This window comes from Protopterus annectens, chromosome 5.part0, assembly GCF_019279795.1.
Source record: "Protopterus annectens isolate FY-2018-M chromosome 5.part0, PAN1.0, whole genome shotgun sequence".
Classification (NCBI taxonomy): domain Eukaryota; kingdom Metazoa; phylum Chordata; order Ceratodontiformes; family Protopteridae; genus Protopterus; species Protopterus annectens.
In genome coordinates this window covers 1,881,524,066-1,881,548,440 of record NC_056735.1, presented here as the reverse complement: position 1 = coordinate 1,881,548,440, position 24,375 = coordinate 1,881,524,066, and the positions used below count along the sequence as shown (strand labels likewise).

At 39.3% G+C, this 24,375-nt stretch overlaps 1 protein-coding gene across 1 annotated transcript in view; it reads left to right on the top strand.

Moving 5' to 3' along the window:
* Positions 1-24,375, top strand: part of EPSTI1 (epithelial stromal interaction 1) — a 293,203-nt gene that overhangs the window by 22,188 nt on the left and 246,640 nt on the right. The window contains exon 2 of the mRNA XM_044072047.1: positions 13,952-14,010. Coding sequence (XP_043927982.1) covers positions 13,952-14,010 — 59 coding nt within the window. The remainder of the gene's footprint in view (positions 1-13,951; positions 14,011-24,375) is intronic.

The following is a 24,375-nucleotide window of genomic DNA, read 5'->3' as shown; positions in this document are numbered from 1 at the left end:
CTATGCATGCATTTCCAGGCAAAAAAGATGAGGTAGTCGTGAATGGAGTGCTTAGTAGTGCAGGAGATGAGTTAAAACTTTCTTGCTAATAAACCAATACTTCAAGTCAAGTTGAAGGAAAATAATTACATTATATATTTGGGATATCCTATTTTTTAAATATTTCTAATGCCTATCAAATTTTGAAAAGGATTGAAAAATAGTGAGTTAAAAAGTGTCTCATACTGAGTGGTATTTAATATAGATTAGATTAAGGTTTTGATTTGAAGATAAAAAATAATGTGACATTGAGGGAGTGTATAATTTTTTATCAGTCCTTCTTGAGACTTAAAGAATATCTTTGCACAAAGATGAAGCATAAGTAATAGGTTCTTCTCCCACCATAAATATAATGGGAATGTAGGTTGGACAGTTTTAATGTTTGGGTGTGCCCCAAACAGATAGAGAAAATCTGCTATAGTGCTGCTATAGTGCTTCCATGATCATGGATCTTAAGCAATCTGTGGAAATTTCAATAGATTTGTTGAGATGCTCTGATGCTCCAATATTATTTAGATGCCTGTAATATCCAAGTGTAAAAGGAAGCAAATTATGGAAAATATTAGGAGGTGTAGTATCCAGCATGATAAAAGAACTCTCATCAAACTAAACAACTAAACAAGCAACTTGGAGGACAAATAAAGTTTACCAAAGCCACATTTGATATAAATTTGACTTCCCAGTCTAAGGGCAACCACAAGTCATTCCTTAGCTGTGTCCGCAACCTCAAAGGCAATACACAATTGTGTGCAGAGCTCTTTGTTAATGGAGCCACATATATTGAGCCAGAAGATGTAGCAAACCTACTGGCAGACAAATTTAACTGTAACTTTACCCCTCTTTCCTCCTCAACCTCCCCTCAGAAATTACCATTGAATATAACTCCCCCTATTATCATTAGGGAAAAGGGTCATCAATGCTGTCTCTAAGGCCAACAACACTGTGTCAATGGGCCCAATGATATCCCACGATGCCTTCTAAACAGCATGAAACATGACCTATCAGTCCCTCTGGAATTGCTGCTAAACTGTAGCCTCCAAAGAGGCTTTGTGCTTCATGAATGGAGAACAGCAACAGTCATCCCTCTGCACAAAGGTAGGCCATGCGCAGACCCTGGAAACCACAGACCCATAAGTCTCACTAGTTTCATATGCAAAGCCATGGAAATAATTATCATGGAAAAGATCAATAATGATGTAGGAAACCTCCAAACACTTGACCTGACCCAGTTTGGTTTCATCAAGGGCAGATCAAGCCTAATCATCATGGCGGACTGCTTTGAGATGGTCACCAAAGTAATGAATGAAGGCAAAATGGCTCATACTGCCTATCTTAATCTGGCCAAGGCATTTGACACAAGGGAATTGTTGATAAACTCAAGAGGTTAGGTATAAACCTTTATGTCACCCAATTGATAGTCAGCTGGCTCACAGACAGGACCCAGGAATTTAGAATTGGAGAGTCCACCTATACATAAAGACCAGTGACAAGCAGTATCCATTAGGGATTGGTCCTGGGACCACTCCTTTTAGGCATTTACTTCTCTGAAGTCAAGGCCAATGTCAAGGCCCTCTGGCTGGCAAATATGCAAACAATTGCAAATTAGGAGCAGTTGTAGAATCCCCCAGTGGCATTAGTGTTCTCCAGGAAGGGCTGACACAGACAAATAACTTATGTCACAGCTATGGACTAAAACTGAATGCGCTGGTAACTATCATGTTGACAACACACTCCTAAGAGTCAAACAAGTAGTCAGAGACTTGGAGACACACATAGATAGTAACCTAACCTTTGACCATCATGTGTCAACAGTAGTGAGGGAATCATTCCATGTTGTATAACTTATAAACAAGAGTATGGCATCTAGGTCCAATGAGGTCATTGTTTAACTGTATTCAGCATTCATCAGACCTATCATTGAGCACAGTGCCCCCTTTGCTATGTACCTAGCCAGGCACATCCAAAAATTGGAACGTCCACAGAGGTTCATCACTAAAGCAACGGAGGGCTTAATTAACACGTCCTATGCAGATACTACCCCTTCTCTGGAAAAGGCTTCCCATCCATGCAAGGAAGAATTCCTCCCTAACCCAATTCAAGTATAACTTGGACAGTTGGATAGGGAACAGGAAATTCATCTCTGGTTTGGCACCTGTGTCTCAAATGGATACAGGCAGCCTGTAAATGGTTCATTTTCCAGGCTCCTGTTTGTAAATATTTCACCTCCCAAGCCCTTGCTTACACTTATCAAGGGTACCAGAACTTGTTAGAGATTAGGTATGCATGGCTAGGCTTAAAAGGCCCTTGTATTCATTAGCCAAGTAAGCACCTATGAACCTATGAAAAAGACCATATTGATAAGTTCAAAGTATGCTTTCCATTGTTTAACATAAAAATATCTAGTCATCCTTACATGATAATTGATGATTATTGAATTAATGATAATTGAATACCCAGATATGCAAAATATGAAATGTTAGTTATGAAACCATACTTTTCCTGGAGGGTAGAAATATCTGTTACAAGGTGGGTTAACAATGTAAATTTTAATGGTTTGACTTTATACCCTGAGATAGGACATCAAGTTAACAGGATATATCAAAATTTGGGGAGGATGTCTGCTGGGTTGTTTAGAAGTAACAGTAAATTGTGCAGAAATCGGGTGACCCCTACCACCATTCATTTTTTTTTATTTCCTCAGGGGAAGAACACAGTATTGTCCTCAGAGATATTACTACTTGTTCTAAGGCTAATACAATAATAAAGGGGCTAAAGGACAGCCTTGCCATACTCCCTTAAAGATGCAAAGAGGTTTAAAAAGATAAGCTCCTAGACTAACTGTGCCTATGGATTGATTGTTGCAAAACCTGTTATAAAAAGTGATGAGAAGCCATAAGTTTTTAGTATATAGAACATGAATGAGCATCTCACATAATTAAATGCTTTCTTAGTATCTATGGACAATAAAGCAAGGGGTTTATAAGAAATATGTCCTTTCTCCAGCCACTGTGCTGATCTTAATATATTATGCCATGATGATCTTCCCTTAACGAAATCTGATTGATCAGAATGAACTAATGTGGGAATAACTGATGAGAGATGTGTGTCCTGCTGGCTCATATAGATTTTACTATCTACATTTAAATAAAAGATTGGCCAATAGCAGAATCCAGGGGTTCTTTCCTGATTTTACAAAGGGAATTATGACAGATTGCCTCCATAGTGGTATGGTGAAGTCCCTGAAAGCTGCTTTACCAGTCTTTCATAAAAGATCTATGGCACTGGGAAGGAAGGCTTTCAATAATTCTGCAGGTAGGCCATCCATCTCAGGTGCTTTTCTGGATTTCAGTCTTCTAACAGCCTTTAGTAGTTCTTGCTTGGAAAATGGTGATTGCAGAACTGCACTTTGCTCTTGAATTAAGCTTGCATCTATGCTTCCATTTAAGGATATATTTTGCTTTCCCTCAACTGTATATAAAGATAGATAATAAACCCCAAAGATTTTTTTAAATTTCCTCTACTGAAGCAAAGTTGGATTTTCTTTTCAAATTGGGAGCTAGATATGGTATTGTTTGCCCAGTTTTTGCTCTGTATTTCCTAGCTAATAATTAAACCCTAATTAAACCCTCTAACCCTCATTAATAAAAATAATAACAACAAGGATACAACAAAATCCATACCTCCACTTCCACCAGCATGCTAGCCATATACTCCAGTCTCCTAATTTTCCTCACAATCACTGCCCACTACACTTCCTATCATACTTTCCTTAGTAATCCATTCACCACCTATGCTACCCTATTCCCACCCCCAGAACATACTATTCAGAATTCTATCCTAATAGCACCATCCATTTATAACACCTCAACGATCAATCATACTTCATATATTATTCTCTCTCTTAAACCTTCCCCACCCATTTCCTTCAAATTTAATAAATTAATTACTAAATTTCTAAAACTTATTATACACATTGCATCCCACTTATTCTTAGTGGTGACATACACCCAAACCCCGGACTCTATAATAATACAACTCACTCAACCTCTCAACCCATGTCTCATCCTCAAAGTTTTAACATCCCTAGAAAAGGAGCTGACCTACGAATACTTAATATCAACATAAGAAGTATACTTAACAATGTACAAGAATTACATGCAACCATAGCTCTGTACTCACCAGGCATTGTCATTATAATAGAAACCTGGCTAAAACCACACATTAGCAATAATGAGGTTATACCACCAGGATATAATATCCTTTGGTTAGACAGAGCAAACAAAAAAAAAAGAAGGTGGTATATCTTGTTGTTGTTGTGTCTTTCGGCTTTTCCCGGTTAGGGGTTGCCACAGCGGAACTCCGGTCCGCTAATGATTGGCAGTAGATTTGTACATGCCGTGTTGCCAGCCCTGACGCAAACCTTCAACGAAGGTATGCCCATTCACGCATGTCCCCACACAGAAGACGCTCTAGCTGAGAGTCGAACAGCACAACATCTTACTGTGAGGTGACAACGCTACCGCAGCACCACCAACGCAGTTTCTGTTCAAAAACAACCTCAACCAAGTACCCATTATTCAAAGTTCCCCAGACTTTAACAATATATAACTGCTGTTGACAAAACTAATAATTAATTCAGGAAAACACATTAATATAGTAGGAGCCTACATTTCCCCAGGTAAAAATGTCAACTCATTTGAACAAATTCTCCACCTTACCACAGGAAATTATCATGATGGGGGATGCCAATATAGAGTGGTTTACATGTGATTCTTTTAGACCTACCAGCCACATAAATCTTCATGGATTTTCTCAGATAATTAAATTTTCTACCAGAGTTGACAAGTCATCTAAGAGGCAGTCTGTCCCAGGCTGGACACTGACTTTTACTCTCTATGTATTGCAAATGTCTTCCAGACACGCTTAGTGACCACCACCCAACTTATTTACTCAGACATCACATGAATCCATCTAAACTCAATACTTATCAGCAGTCATAATAAAATAAATTTCTCCCCTACTGACTTCATATCCACCTTAAAACACTGTAACTGGTCACCTCTTACGTTCCTACCTCAAAGAATCTAAGTGGCAACTCGCAGATATGCTCTGAGCTAGTGCAAAATAGCACAAAATATACTGAACCTACTGATATTGCCAACATCCTGGCAGATAGATTCAGTGCAAACTTCACCCCCCTCTCACCCCCAAAAAGGGCCCACAACAATACCGGAAAAGTGCAGTGTCCCGGAAATCACAGACGCACAGGTGAAAACAGCCCTTTCAAAAGCCAAAAGCACAGCATCAATGGGACCAGATGGTGTCCTAGGCTGCGTCTTGCACGAACTACAGAACGAACTAACCCCCCATCTAAACACACTGTTCAACCTCAGCCTCTCCACAGGCTACATGCCCATAGAATGGTGCACAGCAATGGTTATTCCGCTCCACAGAGGAGGGGCCACAACTGACCCTAGTAACTATTGCCCCATAAGCCTGATTAGCCTGGTCTGCAAGGCTATGGAGCGCATCATCAGGGAACTCATTAACAAAGACATTGGGAACCTCCAAACACTTAATCTGACCCAGTTCGGCTTTGTTAAGGGCAGATCATGCCTACTAAATCTGGTTGACTTCTTCGAGACAGTCACCAAAGCCATAGATGAGGGGAATGTGGTTCACACAGCCTACCTTGAATTCGCCAAGGCTTGTAACACCATTCCCCACTCTGGAATTATAGAAAAACTCACCAGCCTGGACATAAACTCCTACGTCATGAGATGGGTTGCCAACTGGCTTACAGAGAAAACTCACACGGTAAGAATAGCGGGGTACAGGTCCTACTCTAAACCAGTCACAGGTGGTGTCCCACAAGGCTCCATCTTGGGACCCCTACTGTTCGGCATATACTTCTCAGAAGTACAGGTAAACACAGGAGGACTATGGCTAACCAAGTTCGCCGATGACTGCAAACTGGGAGCCATAATTGACTCTCCGACTGACATGGACATTCTCCAAAAGGGCCTTACTGAGACGGACACCTGGTGTCAAAGTCATGGTCTCAAGCTAAATGCCAAAAAATTCATAGTCATCCCATTTGGGATAAACAAAACACCCATGAATTACCACATAGGTGGCAGCCCCCTTAATACAGTAGAGGTAATAAGAGATCTGGGGACCCATGTAGATAGTTATCTCTCCTTTGACAATCATATTGCCAAAGTAGTTAGGAAATCTTTCTATGTAGCCCATCTAATTACTAAAGGGTTTGCATCTAGAAATAAAGAGGTTATAGTGCCCCTTTACTTGTCCCTCATCAGACCCATCATAGAGTACAATGCCTCATTTGGGATGTACCTCACAAGACACTTCCAACAGCTGGAAAGAACACAAAAGTACCTCACCAAGAGAATTACTGGCCTCAAACATATGTCCTATGTAGCCCGACTGAAAAAACTCCGGCTGTATTCAGTGGCATATCGCTTACTCAGAGGTGATCTCTGCCTGAGTTACAAAGCCAAGTCCAACTCAGAATTGATGGACATGCTCCACCTAAAGAAATCCAAGTCACTGTGAGCCACTCGCTCTAGTGAGCTAAACCACACCACAACAATAAATAGAACATGCTGGAGGGATAGATTCCTGTCACAGAGATTCCCCATGCTTTGGAACAAAATTCCTAACTACATTAGGCAGAGCCCCTCACTAACACTCTTCAAGAGAAACCTTGACGAGTGGATGGGTAACAGAAAATTCACCCTTGGGATCACTTTATTGGCTCTTCTTGACAGAGGCTCAGTTAATTAATCAATGGGGCGGCAAAAGCTGACACACTCTGGCTAGGCTTATAAATGCCCTCGGGCAGATAGCCTAGTAACTACCTATGAACCTATGAACCTTTAGAGGAAGCCATACAGTTCTTCAATTCCACTTTCCTTAGGATATTGGATAATCTTGCCCCTCCCAGTACAATAAGAATAAAATCCAACCATGCACCCTGGTTAACCATGGAAACAAGATTAGTACTAAAAATAAAAGATAAAGGCTGGGATAACTGGAACACCAATGAAACCTTAATAAATAAATAGGCTTATATGGAACTGTACAACAAAGCCAAAAAACAAATCAAACAGGACAAAATTAACTACTACACCACCAGCCAAACTAAACACCCAAAAGATCCACAAAAATTCTGATCTGCTATAAAAAATTTTACAAACAGGGCAAGCTAATACACCTTCACTTTCAACCAATAACACCAAAGAAAGTATAGAAACACAATTCAACAGATACTTCACTGAAACCTTCTTGGCCCTTACAAAGAACAACAGCTATACACTGACTCTACCCTACTTAAAAACTGTTTAGGCTAAGAATTCCTTTTCCTTCCAGCCTGTCCCTCTAGATACTATTAAAAAAATCAAAAAAAAAAAAAAATTAAACCAACAACACTAGCAGCTGATCAGCTACCTGCAGAATACCTAAAAATATCTGCAGAAGCCATCTCCTACCCTGTTTCCATCCTCATTAATCGATCCATCTCTGAACAAAAAGCACTGTCCATTTGGAAAATATCACACATTGCATAAAGGTGATAACTGAACAGAATTATCCAGCTATCATCCTATTGTGATCTTATCTCTCCTATCCAAAATCTTAGATGCATTCACTCTCAATTACTTAACTACCTTTTAGCTAACAGTCTTCTTTCTAATAGTCGGCATGGTTGTTGCCCAAAACGTAGCACTACTACTGCTCTGATGGCCTTTACTAACATAGTAAATCACCTTTGAAATGAAGGCAAACTAGTGTCATTCATATTTCTTGACCTATCTAAAGCTTTTGATACTGTTTCCCATAACAAACGTCTAACTGTTCATTCCAATCTTAATCTTAGCCACTCTGCTGTAACATGGTTGCAGGACTACCTAGCTGGATGACAGCAATCTCTCCACTCTCCTGCCAGTTGCTCTAGGTGTACCTCAGGGTTCCATACTGGGCCCAATCCTCTTCACCCTGTTTATTAACAACTTATATACTGCTACCTCACAAGCTTCCTGGTCCAGTATACAGATGATTCACCTCTAATTTGCACTGCTCCCACACTCCAACAGCTACAACATATCACCCAGAAGTCATTCTTAGAGGTAGACTCATGGCTGTCTAATGCTCAACTTATTCTTAACCTCAATAAGACTAAAGTTATGCTTTTTCACTCCACAAGAACTAACAACCCCCCATCCTCTTATTTTAGTATATCTTCAACAAATAACACAATCATTTCCCCAGTATCCCATACCAAGCTTCTTGGAGTAATCATAGATAGCAACATGAAATTTGACATACACATAGTTCAGTCGATAAAAAAGTACATAAAAATCGGATCACTATGTAGACATAAACAATTCCTGACAAATAGCAGAAAAGCCACCATTGCTAGAACTCTTCTAGTCTCTATTCTTCTCTGTGCATCACCTATATTCACCAACATCAAAAAATCAGACTTAAGCAAACTTGATACCTGCTACAATAAAATTGCAAAGTTTGCCACAGAAACTACTTTTAGATCTCATCATTGCATAGCTCTTAATCAACTCTCTTGGTTAGAATTGCTCAACCTCCTGTCCACAGCCCATCAATTGCTCTATTGTCCAGATAAAACTCCTGCCCTCCTTAACCTCCTTCAACCATACTCTGCCAATCAAGTTCTTCATTCCAGCAACAAATTCCTAATAAATATTACTAAAGCTATCAACACTGCTGGTGAAGCTCTCTATTCTAACTGCATAGCTAAACTTTGGAATTCTCTCCTCTAAATATAAAAAATACCAACAGTATTACACAATTCAAAGAGATCCTTGCTCTAGCCCAACCTAAGGAAATATATCCTTTACCCAACAAACCCCATGATCTGATACACATTACTTCTAAATATCTAATACCTGTGTACTACTACCCTGACTGTGTTCCATCAAAAACTTGTCTAAGATTACTGCTATACTATGCACTCTAATTTTGTTTATGATTTTGCTACACTCTGAGCTTTAATCCATTGTCACTGTAAAATGTTGTGCTGAAATCGTATAATGTCATATGCTTGATTTATATCTCTGTACCTAATGGAAGCATTCATCTGTATAACTAAAATTGTACTTCCAATGCAAACTTCTGTTTATATTTAATGTAGAGCTTTTCTCCCCTGACCTCCACTGAAAAAAAGACAGCTTGTCCAGACTGATTTTCCCAGTAAACAAATGTAAAATAAATAAAATAAAAATAAATAGCTAATGTAGCATGTACTTGAGATGTCCCTTCATAATATTGAAGACATAAGTTATCAAGTGCAATTTATATCTTTTTATTTAAAATATCTTGTATCTTAGATTTATTCTGTTGTAGTTCGTTAAGAGATACAGTTGCCTTGGAGTGGAACCTTTCATTTTGCAACCTCTTGTATTCTGCTTGTAAATGCAGTAGTTAAGAGTTCCGGGATTTCCAAAGACTATTAGTTCAAGTTCTCAAGTGGGTGTGCAAAAACCCTTTGAATGCATACCTTATGTAAAACAGCTGATAATTTCATCTCTCTTGAATTAATTTTGAGTAATTGTTAATATCTGATGTTTGAAGTTGGGTCACCTGGCAGACTATGGAAGTAATTTCCAAGTCCGAAGTGAGGGAGGGATGCCTTCCACAAAGTGAGAGATTAAGGCATCATGATCCAAATAAGAACATGGTATTAAATTAAGGTCCAAATTTATATTTAAAAGCTGTCTGTCTGTATAAACCCTATCTATTGTTGTAAAAATTGTTGACGGCGCAGTGGTGCAGCAGTAGCGTTGTCACCTCACAGCAAGAGGTTTTCCAGTTCGATTCTCGGCTGGAGTGCCTTCTGTGTGGAGTCTGCATGTCCTCCCTGCATTCATGTGGGTTTCCTCCGGGTGCTCCAGTTTCTTCCCATGTTCAAAGACATGCACCTGGAGCATTTCTCCCTGGGCCTCTGCTGAAAATTGGCTATGTTCCAAGTTGGACTTTCCTGGTTAACAAATGTTAAATAAATAATAAATGAATAAAAACTCCAAATCAAGGAGTGTAATTAGTGTAAGTTAAGAAAGTTGTGTTTCTGTCTGAGCCTAAATCAAACAAATACATCTTCTATGTCCAGGATTTTACAAGTTTTGCCATAGGTAATAATCTGAAGGACTTTGTAGTTGTTGAATCATCTGGGGGTTGTAATACAATTAAACTCACCAGTGATAAGTAGTGATCCGTTGGCCCTTTCCTGAATTTGATGTAATATTTGCCTGGCCTCTTTTGTCCCTAGAGTGGGATGCTTGCAGGTAGTAGTGACTAATATCAATAATCTTCTCCCTACCTGTATGCCTACACCCTACAAGCTCATCACCAGGAATTTGAAACTTATCTAAAATTCGTACGATAGTGTTTGATTGTTTTATCAGAATTGCCACTCCCCTTCTTTGAGCAGAGATATGGGCAGAAGAGATTACCATATTGTAACCCCATGATGACAGCTTAAGATGTTATTGGGGGTAGTCAATGTTTTTCATGAAAAGCATCAGTGTCCAGACCCAAGTCTGTGGCTATTAAACATAAACAAATATTAAATAGAACAATTTTATCATAATAACTATATCCATAGTACAACAATGACTCCCAAGGTTAATTGGGGAGGGTGGAATCCCCTGATGGCCTTGTCACACTTCTGAGTTGGTGCAGGGTGGTTGTTTTTGGGGATATATCCACCTCTCTTGCCATATTAGCTCCATTGTTTAATTATCAATGCCTAATTGACTGATATTCAGCCTAGACCAATTCTATTTATTATTCCACAGTTTAGTCATATCATGGCCATCCTGCCTATGTCCATTATTATAGTCTGGATTTAATATTAAATTTAATAGCTATATGTTATGTTAGTATTATATAGGTAACCAGAGGTTTATATATAAAATATTTTTTATCTACATAGGAAAAAATCAGGTTGCCAAAATGTCCAAGCTTAGTCTCACATTTTCCTCTCCTTGCTTTATTCTATTAGGACTTTGTGACTTCACAGCTACATCAACAGCTGGTCTACTCTGCTTGGGCACTACTGTTGAATAGTCCATGTTTTTGGAAGTAGGTATTGCAAATTTTTCTTGCAGATAACGTGCTGCCAATTCTAAATGCTGAAATATTTAAAAATCCCTCTGAAGAATGCACCTGCAAGTGGGCTAGGTATAATACTTGTCCCTTTACACACTTTTGTTTACGGGATCACAAAATAGGTGTCTGTTATTTTCTTTTGTTCACTAGTTGCTTTGATTAATTATTATCAGAGTAAATTCTCCTATAAAGATATTGTATGCAACATTTAGCCCAAACTGCTCGAAGGACTTTCTCCTTTTGCAGGTATGATAGACATTTTACTATTACTGGTCTTGGGGGGGGGGCAAGGATGTGTGAGCTCTTTCCAGCAAATGTTTAGATGTAGTATTCATTCCTAATGTAGTAGGAATCCATGACTATAAGAACTGAATCATGTCTGTCTTCTCTGTCCTCTCCTGTGTTCATTCGGCATTCCCTATTGCCCTGAATATCAAGTTTATCTTGCAGAATTTGAGTGAAATCTAAAAGAAAAGTGATATGATGTTGTACTCTTCTAAGAGCATTACAATGTCCTATGTTGATTGCTCTAACTTTACAGTGCAGTCTGTGATGGCAGTGACTGTCTTAAATTTCCTGCACCACATTTTTAAGGAGCTTTAGAATATCTCCCTCGAGAACATACGGTGGGTAATGCAAGGTGTAAACTGTGCCATCTCCGATTGCAGTGTTTTTTTTTCCATTTGAGAAGTCAAAGGAGCCAAATCCTGTGCAGTTGCAATATGCACTGTTTCTGGGGAAGCCGTCATAGTGCTCAAGGTGGATTCTGCCAAGGTGTGCTCTCAATGTCATTCTAAATTAGCTTTTGCTTTTGTGGAAGCTATTTTTGGTGGCATATAGGGAAAGAATGTTGAAGAAGTATTTTAGTATCTATTTACTGAGCTGAGTGATCAGAAAGCAGGTAAGGCCGTGCTTTTTGAGTTATGTTCCCCAGCGCTACAAGTGTTGACTTTCAGTTCAGTATCCTTTGAACCAGAAGCCCTCCAAACCCTGTACTTTTGACTGTAGGAAGCAATTCAGTAACAGTTGAGAGCCTAAAGTACTAGACAACTCTAATTACTTAAAATATTAAAAGATTAAAAGAACTACAATAGGTATTGCATGAACATACATTTTCCAGACAATTAGAACTATGAAATTCTAATGATGGCTTTACCAAAAAAAAAAAAAAAAAAAAGAGGTTAATGGAGGTCTGGCAGTTCATGTGGAGGATTAAAGCTATCAGCTGTTTATGAGCTACCTTCTGTAGTTATGAATACATGGTTTGATTCTTTCTACCTCCATTTGCCTTCTGTGTAAGTCTGAGCAAGTCACTTAACCAGAAACTTCTCAATGGGGCATTTTATTCACATGTACACAGATATATACAAAACTTCTCTTGACTGACGCTGTCTTCCCAGAATGTAGTAAAAGACATCAGACTCTCTCTTGCTTTCCTGTCTTTTAAAAGGCCTATGCTCCTTTGATATGCGTCGTCTGTTCTTGGATGCTAAAGAGAGACTTTCAACTGAAGATGTTCAAAAGAGAGAGACTTTTTTGTACTCCAGGGTCTAGGGCACTCAGTGGGCAAAGACTTTGACAGAAGGGGCACATGCCCCCATGAATGGCACTTCCCGTGATCATTATAAAAGGAATCAATTAGGTACTCTTATGGGCACTCACAATAATATTATTTCACATGAAAACAGTCAGTCAGAAATGGCAATGGCACACAGTCCGGTCTTGTTTTCCATGGTAGGCAAACCTCCCTATACCCTATGCAGGATACTCTGCCTTTGAGCCCTCAGACGTAATATCATCAACTCCATGGTTGCTGTATCACAGAAGAAAATGCATTTCTCTCATGCTGTGCAGTTTGACTAACTGCGCCAGTCAGGAAGGGTAGATTAGTGGAACTGGTGTTCATTGAGCCAGTCTCCTATTCCCTTTCAGTTTGTAATTGTTTACTCATGAATATATTTACAGGAGAAGCCTTAGGTCAGCTAGTACCCTAGGTGAAAGGGCTCCACGTCGCCCACCCCCCCACTACTCCACTGCCCCCATCCTGGTCTACCTGCACCATCCAATTACTGGAAAAGTACCTCTGCTAGAGCAGATCCCTAGGCGGCCGCCTAGTTGGCCTATGCCTAAGGCCGGCTATGTATATTTAGACACTGTTTAATTAAACTCTTCCTATGTTGTAAATGATGCAGTCTTCCAGTACCAACTGCCTCCAAGCTTGTAAATTTAGAATTTAAGTATGTATTTTAAATGGAAATGGTTTGTATTTCTGAAACTTGTTAGTATGAGACACACACACACACACACACACACACACACACACACACACACACACACACACACACACACACACACACACACACACACTTATAAGTAGGAGTGGTGTGGGGTGTTCCAGTGTTAATGCTTGCAGTAGATGTAAAACCAGAAAGCACATTAATATGAAATGCATATGTTTATAGGAATTTGCATATTGTTTATCAGTTTCTTTTCTTTAGTGGAGGATGATACTGGTTATGGAAATATACAGCTTTTGACTACTACTTGTCTATACATGTAAATGAACATTTGCTATAAGATGAAACAAGCTCTGATTTCTGACTTTCATATTGATGTATTTAGGATGCATTTATGTATGCAACAATGGATATAAATGCTGAATCTATATATATTTTTAAGTGTGAGGAAAATGCAATAATTCTATACTGACGAACTAGTGAAACTAATTTATACATTTAATTCCTTTTAGTGGGGGCCCATATGTTGTTTTGCCACCTGATGAAACCAAGAGAAAGAAACTGCAACAAAGTAAGTTCTTTCCTTTGCAAAATATATGCAGTACAGCAAAGTACAGTACATGGCTGACTCAATGCCAAGACAAAAGAAACTCATACCCATACTAAGTAAATGTTAAATGTAATGCTGGTGTTGCATTGTTGGTTCTCTTCCATAAACTGATATTAATATATTCTGCAGTATATAGAACTGTCAAGTAACCATGGAGTCTCCATAAAATCAAAATGGCAAACTTGTTCAAAAGATGACTGCATATATGCATCATTCTTTTTTATGTTAAAGAGGGTTCAAGTTGAATGTGTGGTCTCCATGTATGCTACTTAAAGGCATACTGCATACAGAAATAACAAGTGGCAATGACGATTTTGAATTATGTTGATGAATTATATGAGAATAAACAAATAATTTAAATTAGCTATAGATTTCTGGTCTAAACACACACATACGCATGCACACACACATGTGTGTATATATATATATATATATATATATATATATATATATATATATATATATATGTGTGTGTGTGTATATATATATATATATATACATACATATATATATATATATATATATATATATATATATATATATATATATACATATACACACACACACACACACACACACACACACACACACACATTCATAATTTGTATAGGTCTACTTTGTTTAGTTGAATCTCAGTTCACTGAAATTAATTTCACCCCGACCACTTTGCTGAAAACTCAAATTACTGAAAATTCATTTCTTTGAACCTCATTTCACTGAACTGCAGTTAGTATATATGGAACAGTGTAGGGTACTGTAAGGCAAGTAAAAGGTATATACCCTTTTCCCCACTATAGTGCGATCCTGGAGTTAGAATATGCCCCCCACTTAGTTTGAGTACATATTGTCTTCTGGAGAGAGTTAGTCATAGGTGTTGTAGCTATGCATATCTATCGTTTAAAATGTACTGTTTTGAAGTTTTTGGTAAAATACTATATAAAACAAACAAGGTGAGGGCTATGCCCCCACACCCCCCAATGTTGGGGGCTGTGCCCCCCACACACCCCCTAACCATATATACTAACTCCAGGATTGCAGTACAGTACTCTACACAGTGCCATATATATTAAGTTCAGTTCAGTGAAATGAGATTCAGCGAAATGAGTTTTCAGTAATTTGTGGTTTCAGCGAAGTGGTCAGGATGAAATGAAATTCAGTGAAATGAGATTCAACGAAACAAAGTAGACCCAATTTGTGTATGTATGTATGTATATATATATATATATATATATATATATATATATATATATATATGTATATAGGGATTACTATCAAAAACGCGACATTGGAAAGTGTGAACTGTGATATTACCGATGCATATGTTCAGCTCATGAATATTAAATAGGTCCAATGGTTGACATCAAAAACATTTTGTCTATATTGATGTCGACAGTTGTTGTTGCCAGCCATGCTTTGTGTCCCTGCCCTGTTTACGATCTTATGAACTGACGGACACTTGTACGTCGACATTCTACATGTCATTCCTACTATGTTCGAACAGGTGCCTTTCGTTTAACTGACTTTCTGCCTTTTGATAGTAAACCATATATACAGTATATTATGAAATATTGACATGCAGAAACCTTGATGCACATTAAAAAAATCAAAAAAGAAAATACACCAGTTGCAAAAGGAAAACAAACTGTTTTCTTTTTTGAATGGTCAGTTAAAATAATAAAAACTAACAGTACATTCAAACATATATTTATTGTCTGAATAGGGGCACTATTAGTGTGAGGGTCTTTGGTGAGATAGTGCCTAGTGTTGGGGTTCACAGTAAAGGCAGAGTTAGGGTTAGCATACATGAGTAAGGATAGATAGGAGGCTTCACCCCCTGTATCACCTTATTCATATCTAATAGCCCTAATTAACTTCACCACTCTATCCATCAGGACTATTTTGTGGAAGCCAGACGTGTTATGCAAATGTTTTTGGGTAGGAAGCATCATTATGATGTTGCTATGACATCACATTTTTATCTATGCATTTATATACTTATTTATTTACCATTTGTTAACCAAGGTATGTGACTTCTCTGTCTAGGTAAAATTTGGTATTTTAGAGCTGTAGATGGAGGAATAAAACAAATATGGGGAGTTGGTAGAAAATAAAGTAAGTTTATGCAACATGTACTTTATAAATTAATTTAATGTTAATGAGTATGACATGCTGTCCATGGTGGGTAAGATGCCACTGGAGGGTGGACATTTTGATAACCAGTACAAGGACTACATGACTCCTTTCTTTTCTGACTTAACTAGATCCTTGGCAGGGGAGAATTCTGTGTAGGGAATAAAGATTCCACGGTGGCGCAGTGGTAGAATTGTTGCCTCACAGCAAGATGTTCTCCCATTTGATTTTCGGCTTGGGTTGGGAGTTCCTTCTGTGTGGAGTCTGCATGTCCTCCCCTCGGTCAAGTGGGCATTCGAAAGACATGCGTGGAATGGGAGTGCCTTCGTTGAAGGTTGGGCGTTGGGCTGGCAACTCGACACCATAAAAAAACAACTGCCAATCATTAGCGGACCGGAGTTCTGCTGTGGCGACCCCTAACCAGGAAAAGCCAAAAGACAAACAACAACAACAACAACTGTGGTTGTCATGTAATCTTTACCTACAGATCCCAATAAGCTGCTTGAAAAGATAAGTGAGCAAATAACAGACAATATCCAAGGCAAAATACTGTGGATGGAGGCCTTCAAGGCACTGATGTCCTTTCAGGATACCACAGACAGTGAGCATAAATCTCTGTCCATTAACTATTTATCCGTAATAAGGCACTATGAAACTTAGGCTTGCAAGGGCTTGGCTCGTAATACAGGTTCTTTTCCAAATCACAGATGACCTGGTCTTGTACTGGTAAATTGTATATGGATGTGGAGATTGTAAACTTTTGCCATCTTCTGGCAATGTTGTTAGTATTTTTTATTTTTTATTTTACATTTGTTGACCGGGATAGTCCGACTGGATGCATGTCCATTTTCAGCAGAGGCCCGTGGAGAAAAGCTCCTAGGGTAAGCAGATACAGCATTACATAATACCAGCATTACATATTACAAACAGATTATTTACAGAGATTACATAAATAATCAAGTTAAACAAGTTCCACAGGTTAAAGTTAGTCCTGAGCACAAGTCAGGATTAAATTAAATTACACAGTAAACTGGTTAACAGATTTTTACACATTCGAGTTAGCCAGGCTTGATACATTGACATAGCCAGTTAAGTGACAAATGTTGTTTGAGTCTAGTTTTAAATTGACCTAAGGTGGAAAGTAAGGTAATATCAGCTGGAAGTGCGTTCCAGGATCTACTTACAGAGTTTGCAAAGAGAGAATCACCGGCTGTATTATTAATTTTGCTAGTCTGAATTAGTAATTTGTTAGAGGATCGAAGCGGTCTAGGATTGTTATAGGGGGTGATAATATTTTTAAGTGCAGGAGTATTGTCTGGATTATAGAGGATTTTATAGGCCATAATCAGTTGGTTATACTGGATTAGGCTAGGTAGTTCAAGCCAACCAAGCTGATTTAGATTGATGCAATGATGTGTCCTAAAAGGCAGCCCAGTGGCAAACCTGGCAATGTGGTTGTAGCAAATTGAGAGTTTGTTAAGGACAGTCTTGTTCAAATTCGAGAGTAGAGAGGATGCATACAGAAGGGGTGAAAGAAGGTGAGAGCGAGCTATGGCAATTTTAGCTGGAGGGGTTAGGAAGGCTTTTATTCTGTAAAGTGACCCTAGTTTTTTATTGATGGTTTTGATAGTTTGGTTAACATGTAGGTCAAATTTGAGATTATTGTCTATGATGACACCTAATAGTTTTGTAGATGGGTCAGGGGAGATTATTGTGCCATCACACGTGTTGGTGAAAATAACAGCATTTTAGTTTTTTTGGGATTTAGGATCAGACGATGTTCAGAAAGCCAGTTTTCTATTGTATTAAAGGTGGTGTGGGTAGCTGACCATAACTCTACTGGAGATGTGGCTGAGAAAATTAGAGTAGAGTCATCAGCATATTGGATACAGCTGACTTTTGGGATGACAGTATAAAGGTCGTTAATGAAGATGGAGAACAGCAAGGGCCCTAGTATAGAGCCTTGTGGTACTCCGAGGGTGTTAGGTAGAAGGTTAGAGAGTTTGTTCTGCCAGAGGACAGCCTGCTGTCGACCATTCAGGTAGGATTGAAACCATTGGAGGGCTCCAGTATCAAGACAGAATGTTTGCAGGGTGTGGATTAAAAGTTGGTGATCAACCATATCGAATGCCTTGGAAAGATCCAAAAAGAGGGCTGAGGATATATAATTATTGTTGCGATTATGGTTTATGGTATTAGTAAAGGCTAGGAGGGCTGAAGTAGTGCTGTGATGAGGACGGAAGCCATGCTGAGTGTCTGCCATAAGGCGATTTTGGATTAGGTGGTGCATGAATTGTCTATGAATACATTTTTCCATAATCTTGGCAAGTGGAGAGAGTATAGCTATTGACCTATAACTGGAGAATTCAGCAGAGCTGCCTCCTTTGTGAAGTGGGATTACATAGGATATTTTCCAGATGGCGGGAATTTTAGCTTCCACTATGGTTCGATTGATTAGTATTGAGACGGGATAAGCAATAGCATCAGCTGATTTTTGTAGGTACTCGGCAGGGAACTGATCAGCAGAAAGTGTAGTGGGTTTTAATTTTTTGATCAAGGTACAGATAAGTGAAGTGGCGACTGGTTGGAAGCTGAATGCAAGTAGGTTTCTAGGGGTGCTACTTTCAGGACCAGGGGAGCTAGGAGGTAGTTGGCTAGCTAGGGCTTGAATTGTCTCAGTAAATAATTGGTTAAAACTATCAGAAACATCTTCAGGGGTTTTATCAATAGTAGCAGCAGGGATTGGGGTTGAAGTTTGTCCAGGATGTAGTAGATTATTTAAACCTGCCCAAAACTTCTGAGGGCTATTTTGATTTACTGTCTGTAAATTACAGTAGTATTGTTTTTTGTCTTGTAAAATTGATTTTTTGGTTTCGTTCCTGGATTGCCTGTATTTAATGTGATCTTGAGGGTCTTTAGAAGAATGCCATAAAGCCCATGCTTTGTTTCTAAGGGTAATTTTGAGTTTAGACTCTATAGAAAGCCATGGTGCAGTTTTTGACTTGGTTCTCTTTGAACGAACAGGTGCATGCAAATCAAGGATCTCAAGGAATTTGTTGTTAAAGTATGCTACTGCTTCCTCTAAGGGGAGGTGTTTTAGAATAGACCAATTACATGAGTTTAGTTCTTGTTGGAATTTGGCAGGGTCAAAGTTTTTATTGTTTCTAACCTTTCTGAGTAAGGGTTGTTGGGAATTAATGGTTTTGTGCTTAATTACATATGTGAGAAAGTGATCGCTTAGGCCATTAAGGAGGGTACCAGAGGTGTACAGTTGGGGGTGACTGTTTATGAGTACCCAGTCAAGTATACTTTCTTTTTGGTTGGGTTTACCTATCCTGGTAAGGGTGGATATGATTTGTGTAAATGCATGCAGGTTAATATGGGTGGTTGGGGATTCTATGGAACAGGTGCCCCAGTCTATGTTAAAGTCTCCAAGTAGTAGGGTTTCTTGGGGGTAGTGACATGATAACCAGTGCAGGATATCTTCAAATGTAGATATATTGTTACCTGGGGGAATGTACATACAGATTATATTAATGCATTTATTTTTATTAAGTTGCAATTTGGTGGCAAGAATCTTAGAGTTATTAATCTGAGGAGGTTGTATTACATCTATGGTGACATTCAACTCAGATTTATAGAGTACAGCTACCCCACCCCCCCTTCCTCGAAGCATGATCCAGCCTGTGTATGTTGTACCCAGGTGGTAACACTTCATTGTCTTTAGTGTTAGGTTTTAACCAGGTTTCAGATAAACAGAGAATCTCAGGGGAGTGGACAGCCAGAAGTGCATGCAATTCATGTACCTTGTTATTAATGCTTCTAATATTGAGATGACAGACTAGGAGAGAGTTAGGTGGCCTATTAATTGTAGGTTTGTAGCTTAGATTACAAGTAGAGGGGGTATGTGTATCTGAAGTGAGTGGGCCAGGGTTGGGGTGAATATCCCCACCAAGTATTAGGTTGAGTCTATACTTGGTGATGAACTTCAGGAATTTGTTTATTAGTTTGTGGTAGTGTTTGGATCTAGAGCTAATGTGCCTGGGGTTGAGATGTTGATAGACTGAACAAGATGTTGGATAGGATCTGGTACTGTAAGTATGGTTGAAGGTGGAAGGATTTACAGCTGGGGTGATAGTATGGCCTTTTGGGACCTGAAATCCCATAAGAAACTGGTTTGCATACAAGGTAAGGAGGTATGGTGTGAACAAGAGGGGTGTGAACAAGAGGGGTAGTAAAGAGGAGTATATCATTATATGTGATTCAGCTAGTGAGTGAAGGAACTGTTTTACCTGGTGATGCAACACCAGAAGATAGAGTGGTGAGGTAAAGGTACTGGAAGGGGGGATGGGAGAATGCCAGATGAAAGCTAATAGGTGCTATTAAATGTAGGTAGTAGAATAGGGGTGGGTGGAATTATCCCAGATGAATGCAGATAGGATCTAGAAAGTGGGGGAGTAGCTATAGTACTATAAATTAGGAGGTACTGGGGGCGGGAGGTAATTGGGAGCAGGGAGGGGAGCGAAGAGAGCCCGAGCGTAGCGAGGGCAACGAGGGGCTATTGCAGTTTACAAGGTTTCCTAAGGTGTCCTAAAGCTATAAGGTAAGTATTACAGCTCTAATGTAAGAGTCAATTTACTGCAGTTACAGAGGAAGGAGGCAACCACTCAAGTAGAAACAAAGAGCCCTATGGCTGACCAATATGGTGACCTGCTTAATTACAAAGCACTGTAAGTGAAAGCTTAACAAATGCTTTTTGTGTAACCTACTCTGTTTAAATGTTGAAAACAACTGATTGCAGTCCTGTAGACACCGTTTTGTAGGCAACTGTAGAGTTCAGTCTGTTTAAATGTTGAAAACAACTGATTGCAGTCCTGTAGACACCATTTTGTAGGCAACTGTAGAGTTCAGTCTGTTTAAATGTTGAAAACAACTGATAGCAGTCCTGTAGACTCCGTTTTGTAGGCAACTGTAGAGTTCAGTCTGTTTAAATGTTGAAAACAACTGATTTTAGTCCTGTAGACACCGTTTTGTAGGCAACTGTAGAGTTCAGACAAAGTCACACCAGGTCAGCCAAGGGGGGAAGAGAGAGGGAAATCCTAAGCACCTAGATTTGAAAAGTAAGCTAGATGGGTTTTGGGATGTACTTCAGGAGGTGCATGAGGAAGGAGCATTCCCACATATTGTTTTGGACATCTTCAAATGTTGTGCAGGGGCATTTTTAAGTAGCTGGGTATCCTTAAAGATGAATGGATGGACTTCTGTATACACATCTATAGTGAACCTCCTGTATTGGTCCTCACTTCTTCTTTGAGGTGATTGCTGTACTAGTGTGCCATACCTACACTCAGGTGTGTTGGATTAAAAAAGTTGTCATGGTAGCTAAGAGTACTGGACTTACACTTCTGTTAAAATTCCCCAGAGACTCTAGATGATGGCTCAGTTGGCAAACATAGGTACCCTGAAGGCAATGCTCAGGCTTTGCATGACTTAGTATCTGGGCAGGATTTCATTCTCTCATCCATTTAATACTGAAAGAAGCACCTAATGAGATTTTTGGCTTTATACCTGCTCAGTTGACTCTTCATTTGGTGCTGCACATTTAGTGGTTTAGAACCTGAATGAGTCTTACACACCCCAGACTTGATAGACTCCCTTTGGTGTCCCTTAGAGTCCTTCCTCAGCTGGCTTTAATATTACTTCTAAATATGTTTTTATTCTAGTAAACTGACTGCCCTTCTAATTCCTTATTTATGACAGTAGCTGGCTTAATAATTGCCCTTAAAATATATAATACAAGGGTCTTGCAGTGGACTCTGAAGGTCCAGTAGAATTAAAACACGGACAAAATGTGCCTTCCAGTCAGGATTTCATAGGTGTGACACAGGTATTTAGACAGGTGGCATCAAATTGACATCCTGTCTCAATGCAGTCCATTCACCCTTCCCTTCCCTCTCCAGCAACAGTGTCACAACAGATGCATCTTTCCTGGGGTTAGGGGACTTTGTGACAGACAATCCAAGGGATACAGGCCCAGGAAGTAACCAATCTAAACTTAAACGTCCAAGAGATGAGGGCAGTCCTTCTAATTTTGCAGACTCTACATGGCTTCCTTCCTCAGGACATGTTAGCCATTCACCCAGACAACATGACAGTGATTTGGTGGGTCATCAGGCCAGAGGGATCCCACTCCTACTTCATATGTTGGGATGCCATGCAGCTATGAAAGTATGCCACATTGACTTGTTGCATTCCAGTAGCACTGTGTATCCCTGACCAAGCCACCTTCTTGGTGGACAAGCCAGGCTGATGATCGCTAATGTCACACAAGTAATGCCTCTGTCAGTCTTTGGCACACACCATTTTTCACCACTGGAGTAAGTTCTGCTGCAACCATTTTGTCTTACAGACCTACTGGAGATGTAGAATTTTTTTCTTGGCAATCTCTCCACAGGGGCAGACATCCTGAGATGCTCTAGTTTAGCAGGGCCATCAAGACCCATTACACTTGTCCATAGTTTCCTCTTGTTCTGAGATTTCTGAAGGAATCCATAGTGAACATGGCATGAGTCATCCTCATAGGTCCATTTTGGTTCTGACAAGTTTTGTTCTTTTTGTTCTAGTCCCATTTAATGGAGAAACCTGTCTAGCTAAGACCATGCAATGTTCTCTTACGTCTTCCAACATATGGCACCCAGACCTTCATTCTCGAATTCTAATTGCATTGTTATTACACTTATCTTGGTAGCAAGAAACCTTGTGTTGTTCTTGTGTCTTTCGGCTTTTCCCGGTTAGGGGTTGCCACAGCGGAACTCCGGTCCGCTAATGATTGGCAGTTGATTTTTACATACCGAGTTGCCAGCCCTGACGCACAACCTTCAACGAAAGTACGCCCATTCACGCATGTCTCCATGCAGAAGACGCTCTAGCTGAGAGTTGAACCGGACAGCGTCTTACTGTGAGGAGACAACGCTACTGCAGCACCACCACCGCGGTTCAGTAAGATATGTCTAAAAATATAAAAAAGCAAATAGACTAAGTTTTCACTAGGAGTCATTACTCAGGACCTTCTTCGGTCCTGATCCCTACAGTTTTCCAGTTCTTATTGCACATTTTTGATTAAGGACTGGCTTACTCTAATATTAAGATTCATTTAATGACAACTTCCAGTTTTGTCAAAGGCCAAATTCACATTTTTAGTAAGGCCTATTCCTAGAGAACCTGTACTGCCTTACGAGTTTAATTTCATGTTCAATGGCTGGATATTTATTGACAGCTACATATCTACCTAGACAGAAACAAAGCTCATAGGAAAGATGATTAGTTTTCCATAACTATAACTCATTAGGCCAAAAAGTATATAAGGTCAGTCTGTCTCAGTGGCTATACTGGACGACATTTGTTTTGCTTTGAAAAGTATAACAAAACTTTAAAAGAAAACTGTTAAGAACATTCTGAATTGTGGTAGCTATCTCATCAGCCTTTTTCAGGAATGTATTAGTTGATGATGTTTGTGCTGCAATGACTTGGGCTTCAATGCATACATTTGCAAGATGCTACAAACTGGATGTGATCTCAAGGTCCACTGCAACCTTCAGGTTTATCATCATTCAGGGCATCCTATCCTAATGCCACTGAAGAAGAGAAGCTGGGGACTTTGTCTTATAGATGGAATGGATCATGTAAGATGCAAAAGTTATGTACTTACCATAATGGTAGAGTTTCATAATCCACTTCCATGCACTTCACCATATCCTTTGTAATTGTCACAAGTGACAATGGTTAGACGAATGATGAATGGAGCTGCATACAGTATAGAAGAGGGGGTATCCATGAGAAAGCTTGATCTGGAGAGATAAGAAGGTGTGCTACATTTTCAGGGCACTGGGAGGATCTTGAGCCTAAAAACATGTCTCACATGACTAGTATCTATCAGCACCCAGCTGTGTGGCTGAAGTGGATGGAAGTGGATCATGAAGATTTGTCATTATGCTAAGTACATAACTTTGGTTTCTTGGTTTGATCTTTTGATCAGTGAAACTTATAAATTGCTCATTTATTTACAGAATATCTCTATGCTCTTAATAGTGTACTTCATGTTGATTTCTTCATTGTATTACAGCAGTTGACTGTTTATGCAAATCACCATTCAGCAACAAGAAATGATTATTTCTAATGCTGAGCAGTAAACAGATT